Source organism: Rhineura floridana, chromosome 15, assembly GCF_030035675.1.
Source record: "Rhineura floridana isolate rRhiFlo1 chromosome 15, rRhiFlo1.hap2, whole genome shotgun sequence".
Lineage (NCBI taxonomy): Eukaryota > Metazoa > Chordata > Lepidosauria > Squamata > Rhineuridae > Rhineura > Rhineura floridana.
The window spans coordinates 30,977,393-30,988,557 of NC_084494.1; the positions used below are offsets into that span (position 1 = coordinate 30,977,393).

The 11,165-nt window shown below is 43.9% G+C and overlaps 1 protein-coding gene across 6 annotated transcripts in view; it reads left to right on the forward strand.

Annotated features, from left to right (window-relative positions):
- The window catches only part of POU2F2 (POU class 2 homeobox 2), a 42,564-nt gene extending 31,431 nt beyond the window's left edge, over positions 1-11,133 (forward strand). For 5 of the 6 annotated variants that reach the window (XM_061596275.1, XM_061596280.1, XM_061596279.1 and 2 more), the window contains 3 exons: positions 2,494-2,665; positions 2,990-3,063; positions 8,501-11,133. In XM_061596275.1, the coding sequence (XP_061452259.1) occupies positions 2,494-2,665; positions 2,990-3,063; positions 8,501-8,850 (596 nt within the window). In that variant the 3' untranslated portion in view covers positions 8,851-11,133. The remainder of the gene's footprint in view (positions 1-2,493; positions 2,666-2,989; positions 3,064-8,500) is intronic. The other variant, XM_061596281.1, reaches the window with a different exon arrangement.
- The last annotated feature ends 32 nt before the right edge of the window (positions 11,134-11,165 follow it).

Here is an 11,165-nt window from a genome sequence, read left to right on the forward strand (position 1 = left end):
GCAGCTGAGTGTTCAAGGTGCGGTTGTTGGAACTACACAAAATCAGTCTCTTGCATTAAGGGTTATGTGTGGGAATGTATAAGCATCCTGATGTTTGGCTCAAATGGGGTTGAGCTTTTTTGAGTGCCCATTTGAGCACTTGTCCCAGTGCCATTCCTGGTGTGGAAACAGACTCTGCTGGAGTCTCTGGATTACAGTGCCAAGAGCAAGCTTTATCAGACTCCAGGATGGGTGGGGTGGGGCAAGACAGGTAGAAATGCTCAGCCCTTTGATGCTAGTCTCTCTCTGCACCAAGCACCCTCCCAAGTAAAGATGCTAGTGTTGTCTCCCGTTTCCTAATGGAAAGGGAACCTGAAGGAAGTGGTGTGCAATCATCTCATGCTCTCTTTTTAGCTCCGCAAAGGTTACCTTCTTGCTAAGTGGTTGAAGGGACTTAAAATATATATATTTTATTGTAAATACAGAGAACACTGAAAGAACTAAAAAGGGTAAAAGATATGAAATATCATGTCCCACCCAGTTATACATAGGAAAGAAGTGTATGTAACATAGACAAAGTACAGTGTCTTACTAAGGAACCAAACCAAAGTATTATCACCAGACAGGTACTAGATTCAAACCTTAGAGCATTTGGAAATTTAGTACATCAAAATTTACAGCACAGTGCCTCTCCAGAAGGAGTGAGGGGCAAGAGATGGCTAAGGCTGTTCTGGGTATTTGAGAGGACATTGAGGTAAGAAAGTGAAGACTGGTGGTGGGGCAAAGAGAAGCACAAGAGAGTTGTGCTCTGTTTCCTCTGCTGCTCCCAGACACTCCACCCATTTTGAAATTGCCTCAAAATTGTGATGGCCTGGCACTTGTAATGCCATTGGCAATTCTGTGGCGGATGTAAACACAGGAATTGGGCAGATCATAGTGAGTTCTTCAGTCTGGATTCTGGGGTGTGCTGCACATTGATACTTTACCAATGTTTCATCACCACATGGTGGCAGTTGTATTGCCTAGTTGCACAGCAGCATGAAAGCAATGCAAAGCCATCCAACTTGCGCATCTGTGCTAGTGCTGATATTCCCAGAAGCAATGACATGTTAATGTATGAATATGTGTAACAAAATCCCAACAACATTTTTTTCTTTTAACGAAAGACCTGGGAGGATGTGACTTTGAGCAGAGAAATTGCATGTGGAAAGGAGGATCTTAATTTATTTATTTATTTATTTAATTCAATTTATTAGTGGCCCATCTGGCTAGAAACCTAGCCACTCTGAGCGACATACAAAATAAAGGCATATAAACATCAAACATAAAAGGATATAAACATCAAAAAACAAGCAATAAAACTAAACAACAAAGTAGAAGCTATCCCCCAACCCACATAGCCCAACCCAAAGATCAGAAAGTCCTCCTAAAGAAGCTGTGTTTGAAGGCTGGAGGGTGGGGCAAGGCAGGTGGAAGCAGCCTCCCTTGATGGCAACAGAGTCTCTCTCCCCTCATAGTCCTTCTCCTGAGGCAGCTCCCTTTTGAAGGCTGGAGGGTGGGGCAAGGCAGGTGGAAACAGCCTCCCCTGATGGCAACAGAGTCTCTCTCCCCTCATTATATGCCTGATGGCTGTTTTTATGCTCAGAAGCATATCCCTTAGCTTAGGTGTGGGGAAACTTTGACCCTCCAGATGTTGCTGAACTACAACTCCATCATCCCTGGCCATTGGCCATGCTTGTTGGGGCTGACGGAAGTTGTAGTTAAGCAAGATCTGGAGGGCCAAAGGTTCCCTACTGAAGGTTTACTCCCCAATAGCATTCTAGATGTGTTTACCCTTGCAAATACTTATCTGGCACCCTGCAGAGGGTAAAACTGTGCTCTGGTGCAACACTAAACCATAAACCAAGGTTAAGCAAATTGCATTCCTCTTCAGCTCTCCTGCTTTGCTCTTCTCTTCTTCCAGTGGGGAACAATCCATGGAGCTGTCAGCTGAGAGCAAAACTTGCAACAGCACTCTCCCCACATGCGATTCCCAGCAACTGGTGTTAAGAGGTATACTACCTCTGATACTGGAGGCAGTACACAGTTATCGTGACTAGTAACCACTGAGTGTCTAATCCCCTTTTAAAGCCATCCAAGTTGCCATCACTACATCCAGTAGTAGCAAAATTCATAGTTTATTTATGTGCTGTGTGAAGATGTGTTTCCTTTTGCCTGTCCTGAGTCTTCGAACATTGAGTGTAATTTGCTCAAATGAAGGGGGTGCATGTTGAGCTTCAGAAGTACTTGGAAGCAGGGAGAGGTCCTGCTCTTTCAAGTGCCTCTGAAGTTCAGCATGACATCAGAGAGGAAGCCCTTGCCCTGCCTTGCATTCTCTTTATAGAAGAGAAGCAGGGTTGGTGGCAACTTCAAATAATGGGTAGTTACCAAAGTCTGTGGGCCCCTACTTTTGACCACCTGCAAAATGAAGCCTCAGCAATCCTTCGTAACTTTCTGTGCTCTTCTTTTGGGTAGTTACTACCTTGTCCCCAACAGTTTGCTCCCTGACCCCCAGTCGGACAGCGGTGGGAGCAGGGGGCACCACCCTCAACTCGGTCACGCCACCCCCAAGCAACAGCACAAATCCCAGCCCCCAGAGCAGCAGTCACCCAGCGATCAGCTTGCAAGGCCTGAATCCCAGTACGGGGTAAGTGGCATGGGAGAGAAAACTGTTTGTGGGGGTTCAACTTCCTCAATGGTTGGACTGTGGGAAGAGAGGTCTGATCCTGGCTAGTCTCGCACTGTAAGAGGGAGGGGGCTTTGAGGGGGGCATTCATGCAAGGGGCACTGCATGCCCCAAACTGTAGGGGAATTAGAATTCACAAGAGACAGTAGAATCCTCATAGACTGATGTCCCACAGGCCATTTAAACTACCTTCTGGACACATTTGGAAGAGGATATGGGGGGGGCACTCTAGTGTTTTCACTGTAGATCCCCCACTTTAACCTGCTACATGTGGTTTGATTTCAGAAGCACAGTGCTAGGGGTGAATGCAGGGTTAAACCCAGCGCTAATGGCCACCAACCCGCTGGCCACCATACAAGGTTTGTGAAAAAGAAGATCAGACATGACATCATTGCTGCCATTTGCTCCACTGGCGTTTCTGTACTAGGGGTGTGTGTGTGAGAGAGAGAGAGAGAGTGAGAGAGAGATGTGTGCAAGGAGCTGAATGGGAGGACTCTGATATCAGGGGAATGTGATGTCAAGGGATAGCTATAGCTCATGGTAGAATGTCTACTTTGCATGCAGAAGGTCTCAGGTTCACTCTCTATTATAACCAGGTAGAACTAGGACTGTCTCCAGCTTAAAATCCTAGAGAGCCACTGCCAGTCAGTGTAGACAATACTGAGCTGGATGAACCAATGATCTGATTCCATATAAGGCAGCTTCCTATGTTCCTATGGTTTTTGGATCACACCTATGTGTATCAAACAGGGCCTTCTGTCTCACATAGCATGGAATGCTTCTTCTAGGAAGCCTCTTGTCTCCCACGGTTTTCAGAAATGATCCAAAGAGATTTTTAATAAGTAATTGAATGTGGGAGCCCTGCTGTCAGGATTTCAGGGTATGTTTATGAGTCTGTGAGTGAGAATAATCATGAGTGAATATAGGCAGGCTTCATTTGAGCTGGAGTTTTGCCCTTGGAACACTTTGACATTGCAATTTAGAAGTAATTTGGGCAGGGCTGTGTATACCTTGTACTTTGACAAAAATCTAAATCTGCAACCTGCATAGTTTTGAAAATCAAGGACATTTGCATCATTTCTATAACAACAACAACAACAATAATAAATCTCTTTTATGCATAATTTATTCTGTATCACTTTGTATAATTGATCCTCCTTTTGCTACACATGGGAACATGGGAAACTCTCTAATATCAGGTCAGATTATTTGTGCATCTAGTTGTCTATTTTGACTGGCAGTGGTTCTCCAGGGTCTCAGGCAGAGTAGTTGTTTCCCAGTCTGGCTAATTTCAAATCCTTTAATTTGAGAATGAAGAACCTGTGGCCCTTCAGATGTTGCTAGACTCCAACTCCCATCCTCATTGACCATTGGCAATGCTGACTGGGACTGTTGGGAGAGGGACTCCAACAACGTCTGGAGGAGCCACAAGTTCCCAAAGATACCAGGGGTTAAACCTGGGTCCTTCTCTCTGCTAAGCATGTGCTCTGTCATTGACTGCTGGTCCTCCCTAGTCATGGGGAGATGCAAGGAACTATGTGGAGCACTAAAATACCACTAGAAATCTTATTTGAGCTTTTTCAAACATTGCCCCCATATATTTAGGTATGTCTGTTGCATTGGCAACCATAAGGAGTAGAAACTTGCTTTTTTTATATGAAAGCTGAGACACTCGGGAAACTGAATTTTGTGCTCAAATTCACTTGATGTGCCTTTTTTGCACTCCAGTGTAATCTCAGTAAACACATAGGACACAGTCCTTCTTTTGAGCGTGTGGATAATGCATTTCTTTACTACATTAGGATTTGTGGAAAGGGCTGCTATACAGGGTTATAGGGACTTCCCAGCAGGTTTGAATCCTAGACTTCCTAGTACAAGGGGTGGAGTCGTCGTTGTTTGTTGTCAACTAGGAGTGGGGAAGAAATTTGATTCAGTTCGCATTTCAAGCTGAACCTATCTAATTCATACTTTCTGAAACAATATGTGAACTGAAACACAGCCATCCTTCAAAATCCATGCTTCTCCAAATTTTGCAAGACAGTACTTCAGCCATACTGGGGCAAAGTTTGCTTAAAACTGTATAAATTAATAGAAAGAGCATTCAATAATGCATTATATTTGGGAAAATTGCTTTGCAAAAATTTGTATATTAGACAAATTTGTGTATAAGCATGTGCCTATTAGGAGAAATTTGCACTAACATGCTGATGAATTTTCATGAGGACTTTTTTAAAAAATTGCAAACCAATGTGGGAATGTGGAGAACTGAACTTAAGACTGGAAAAATGAGGAAGTGAGAAACTGAAATTGACTGGTTCACCCATCCCTGTTGCCAACAGGGGGCAGCACTGAGTCAACCTTGTGTTTCTGTGCCTGCTTTTTCAGCTCACCCACCCTTGTCTGCTCTTTAGACACTGCAGACAGAGCGCCATGAAATTTCATCACTTGTTCATTCTTCATGGGGCTACTTAAGGCTCAGCTGGAGAAACTTAGCATTATTTCTTTACTTATAAAAATATTTATACAACTCCCCTCATACAGAATATCAGGTCAGTGTACATCAAAATTTACAAGTAGAAAAAGCATAAAAATGCCATAAAAACAACGCATAATGATCACAGTGATTACTGGCTCACCTTTAAAAAGTTTAAACAACTGAATAGGCCTGTTGACATAAAAAAGCCTTCAAGAGACATTTGAAGGTCAGCATTGAGAATACCTTCCAAATGTCTGCTGGAGGGGATTCCCCAGCACAGGACTGGTGACACTAAATGCCCGGCTTCTAGGTGAAGCTAATCAGGTTTCTGTAACATGGGGGACAACTAACAGCACCCCTGTAGAGGATCTCCATGATCAAACTGGGATATAAGGGCTCAGGTGGTCCTTAAGGTATCCTAAACCCAAGCTTTTCAGGGCTTTGACTATCGACATAAGAACCTCGAACCTGGCCCAGTAGCATATGGGTAGCCAGGGGAGATGTTTAAGCAGAGGTATCACATGATGTTGCTGTCTGCCCCCATCAGCAGTGTAGCTGCTGCATTCTGAACTAGCTGTAACCCAGTCTCAAGGTTACAAATGATGGGCTACAGTGGCCAGGCTATCCAGATACAGCCCTAGCTGGCATACCAGGTGAAGCTGGTGAAAGGCACTCCTAGCCACAGAGATCACTTGGACATGCAATGGGAAAGATGTATCCAGGAGTTCCTTCAGAGGGAGTGCAGTCCTATCCAAAACACGACAACTGGCCTATCTTCTGGACACAGGAATCACCTACCTCAAACTCTCTGTCTTCCCAGGATTGAAACTCATTTTGTTGGTCCCTCATCTAGTCCACCACTGCACTCATCTCAGGCTTAAGAACATAAGAAGAGCCTGCTGGATCAGGCCAGTGGCCCATCTAGTCCAGCATCCTGTTCTCACAGTGGCCAACCAGGTGCCTGGGGGAAGCCCGCAAACAGGACCCGAGTGCAAGAACACTCTCCCCTCCTGAGGCTTCCGGCAACTGGTTTTCAGAAGCATGCTGCCTCTGACTAGGGTGGCACAGCACAGCCATCATGGCTAGTAGCCATTGATAGCCCTGTCCTCCATGAATTTGTCTAATCTTCTTTTAAAGCCATCCAAGCTGGTGGCCATTACTGCAATATTACTATTGTGGGAGCAAATTCCATAGTTTAACTATGCGCTGAGTAAAGAAGTACTTCCTTTTGTCTGTCCTGAATCTTCCAACATTCAGCTTCTTTGAATGTCCACAAGTTCTAGTATTATGAGAGAGGGAGAAGAACTTTTCTCTATCCACTTTCTCAATGCCATGCATAATTTTATACACTTCTATCATGTCTCCTCTGACCCGCCTTTTCTCTAAACTAAAAAGCCCCAAATGCTGCAACCTTTCCTCGTAAGGGAGTCGCTCCATCCCCTTGATCATTCTGGTTGCCCTCTTCTGAACCTTTTCCAACTCTATAATATCTTTTTTGAGATGAGGCGACCAGAACTGTACGCAGTATTCCAAATGCAGCCACACCATAGATTTATACAACGGCATTATGATATCGGCTGTTTTATTTTCAATACCTTTCCTAATTATCCCTAGCATGGAATTTGCCTTTTTCACAGCTGCCACACACTGAATCGACATTTTCATCGTGCTGTCCACTACAACCCCGAGGTCTCTCTCTTGGTCGGTCACTGCCAGTTCAGACCCCATGAGCGTATATGTGAAATTCAGATTTTTTGCTCCAATATGCATAATGCACAGCCTCTCCTGATTCAGATGTTACGGAAAAATAAAACTGCGTGTCATCAGTGTACTGATGGCAGCAGGCACCAAAACTCCTAATGACTGCTCCCAGTGGATTCATGTAGATGTTATGTTAAATAGCACTGGGGACAAAAATAGTATCCTTCAAAACCCCACAGCACAAGTGCCAGGGGCAAAGCGACTTTTTGGACTTGACCACTCAGGTAGGAATGAAACCACTGTAACAGAGTGACCTGTATACCCATCCTGAGCAGTTGGTGCAGGAGGATACTATGGTCAATGGTATCAAAAGCCACTGAAAGATTGTGCAAGAGTAACAGGGTCACGCTTCCCAGTCCCTCCCTGGTATATCTCTCCATCAGGGAGACTAAAGCTGATTCAGTCCCCAAACCAGACCGGAACCCAGACTGAAGTGGATCCAGATAATCATTGTCACCTAGGAACACTTCCGGGTGCTCTGCCACAACCCTCTCCACCACCTTCTCTAAAAAAGGGGTGTTGGTGGTGACTGGCTAGTAGTTATCACATACGATTGGATTGTCATAAGAAGAGCCCTACTGGATCAGGCTAAAGGCCTATCTAGTCTAGCAACCTGTTCCTCACAGGGGCTGACCAGAAATCATGTTTATTATGAAGTACATAAAACAAGCCTGTACAACTGGCTATACCACCACGCTGAATGCAGCCTATGAGACATGTATGATGGCCTACCAGAGGCTCACTCAACCTGTTTTTAATGACTACTTGGGACTACAAAAATGGGGTTGTCAAGCCACACTGCATTGCTGGTGGGCCTGTGTTTGCCTTGATGGGTGACAGATTGAATAGATAAAGCTGTGCTGTTCTGAGCTAAACCCTTGGTCCATCTAGCCGACTGGTCGCAGCTCCTCAATGAACCTGAGACCTTCTGTACGCAAAGCATGTGTTCTACCAGTGAGCTGTGGCTCTTCTCCATGTGCAGACCTGGCATAAAAAAGGTCTGTCCCTTCCGACTTCAAGCACGAAACGTTTGTGAGTCTGGGTGAAAGTGCATGTGAGCTGCTGTGTAAATGTAGTGCAGACGCGCATGAGTACAGCAAGTCATTGGAGTCCTTCAGAACCTATTGCCATTCCTGTTGAGGTCTCATCTCGTCTCCATCCCATCCCTTAGCTTACCTATAGTAGAAGGCATCATACTTCATAGCATTTATCTTTAACATCATTCCTTGCTCACCTCTCCACATACCACGTGTCTTTTCTATGTGACACTTGCTGGGGGAGGGAGATGGTGATGTGGAGCTGTGGTTGGGGGTGGGGGCAGATGTTGCTTCAACAATGGCTGTGTCTGCACCATGTGCTGCTGCTGCCACTTTGTTGTGAGAGGAGGGCCCTTGAAGGTCCCTGAGAAAATAGGAGATGACCCCCACTATCAGCACATCAAGAGGAGAGCCACAGCTCTGATACGGTTCCTCTGGGCCAGTTGCATATTGACCCCCAAACCAGTGGCAACAAGCCAGTGCAGATGTGCCCTAACTGCCATTTTTCCCCTCCCTTTGTAGCATTGGCCAGTGGTGGAAGCCTGCCAATTACCAGCCTTGATGCCAGTGGTAACTTGGTCTTCAGTACCAGCGGAGGCACGACTGGAAGTCAGAGCATCGTGACTTCGTCGCTCTTCCTCAACCACGCAGGCCTGCCCTTGCTGAGTGCTGCCCCGGGAGGTGTGGGGCTGGTGTCTGCGGCTGCTGCAGTGGCTGCCTCCATGCCCAGCAAGTCGCCCACCCTGACCTCCTCCTCTTCTTCCTCCTCTTCCTCCTCCTCCTGTTCCTCATGCAGCTCCTCCAGCGACATGGCGCAGACTCTGGGGCAGGCTGGTCCCGGATCCAGCGAGCCGGATGCCAAGACGGAATGAGGGTTGAGGAGGAGCATCCTCTCTGCCTTCCCAACATGTGGGGGTGGCAAGGAGTGGACGTACAAACCGACGAGTGAAACCAAAAAAAAAAAAAACCAAACAAAGAATTGTCAGCAAACAGCCAAACGAAAAACCAACCAAAAAAATAACCCAAAGCAACCAAACAAGCAAAGCAAAAAGGGACAAAGGAAGAAACCAAAAAGATTTCCCCAAACTTTTGGTGTTTATTTTTTTTTCCTTTTTTCTTTCCCCCCCCCAATGTTCAGAACAAAACACCTCGCAAAAGGTGACTTTGTCAGTGGTTTGTTTGAATTATTTGCTTTGATTTCTCTTTATTTTTCTTCCGCTAGTTTCCTGGACAGTTTCAGAAAGGAAACAAATAAACGGGAATAGTTTTTTTTTTTGTAAAAAAAGAAAAAGAAAAAAAACACCTTTAAAATCCTTAAGGGGAAAACAAATCTCACACCAAAAATCACCAGTCCTAGCTTCACCCAAAGCTTTTTACAGACTTTTCTAACTTCTGTGTCTGGTCGAATGTCTTTCAAAACTCTTATTTATTCTAATTTATTCTTTTTCTTTTATTTGGGATTCAGAAAGGGTTGGACAGGGCAGGGGTATATTGGTTTAATTTCAGAATCTTGCTATAAATATTTTTTCCTTTTTAAAAAATGTTAGATTTTTTTCCTTTTTTGCTGTGTTTTTTTGAAGCAGACTTTATAGTTTTAAGTGAGTTCTGATTAGATATGAAGGCTAGGATTTTCAAAGGCAATAATGAGAATTAGGCACCAAGTTCCCGTGCTGGAAACTGGTTTCCTAACTGATGTCCTGCAATGTGTTTTGCATCACTGCTTCTATCTGTTGGGGTTGAGCTGGGGGAGGATGTTGCATGACTCAGCCTTGCAATGAACTCCACAAAAGGTTCTAGACCACAAAAGTATTGGACCACCTTGCTTGTCAATGCATACCTACATGTAGCCATTTCTGGCTGGAAAGGAGAGGGTGGAGGTGGGGAAACTGCTTTACAAAATTTCCCCCCTTAGTCACGTGCCTCTGATTTTGATTCATCACAAGCCCAGAGTATCAGAAAGGAAACAAATAAGCAGGGATGGGAAACCTGTGGCCTTACACATGTTGCTGAACTACATCTGCCATCATCCCTGATCATTGGCTATGGTCACTGAGGCTGATGGGAATTGGAGTCCAACAACATCTGGAAAGCCACAGGTTCCTCATCCCTGATCTAGTACATCAAATGCAGATAGAGGATCCTAGGCATTTCTTTCCCCCTGCAACCAAATGAATTACATCCATTAAGAGTAACCTTATTCATATCAACTGGGTTTCTCACCATGGATGAGCATGTAAGTGTAAACACTCCTCTCTTTGTAGGACAAGAGGCCTTATTGAAAGTCTCAGTCTTCACCTGTTTCAGGATAGGCAGCACTAAATGTGTACAGTTTGTTCTAGCAGCTCAAACATTTTCTTTGCCAATGTTCAATTTTTCTATTGATCTTAGCTATAGCTTTCCTTTTTTTAAATTGATTTTCACCTGGAGTTAGTATCGGGTTATTTTTCTGAAAACAGGATGTGTAATTTTTATTATTATTTTTTTATATCTGTGTTTCTGAAAAAAATACTCATATTCCAGTGCCTGACAAAAACCAAACCAAACCAAACAAAAAAAAAGGGAATTTCAACATTATTTACATTTTCCAGTAAAAAAACCCCAAAAATTGATAGACATCACTACAGAAAACAACAAAATGAAGACCACTGGGGAATAAAATAAAACCACAGAAGAGGGATAAAAATCCCCCTTTTTATGTGGCTCACAGAGACTCGGAGGCGAGAGACAAACTTTTAACCAAAAAGAACCAAACAAGTGAACAAAGAAAGCTTAAAAACACACACGTACACACACAAAAAAACTTTTAATTGAAGAAGAAAGGATGAAAATATGTGGGAATAAATGGGAAATCTTCATTTTCTCTGATTAGACAAATGGCTCAACCGTCTTTCTCTGTCCTGAAAAAAATACCTCATGGAAAGTTGCGTTGAGAAGCCAAGGTTTTATAAATGGCAAAGAGACAAAAAATAAAAAGTAAAATGAACCAAATCAATGGAAGTGGGAGGGTAAGATAACAGAGGATCCTGAGACTTCCTCCCCAAAGTCTGGAAAGCTTTAAAAATGGCTTCTCAAAACGCTCTTTTTTATTTTTGTTTTAAAACTTTCTTCTGTACATTTTTTGTTTGTTTCCTTTATTATTATTTTTAACTGGTTGATTTGGGATTTTATTTTTAAATGTGTTTGAGGG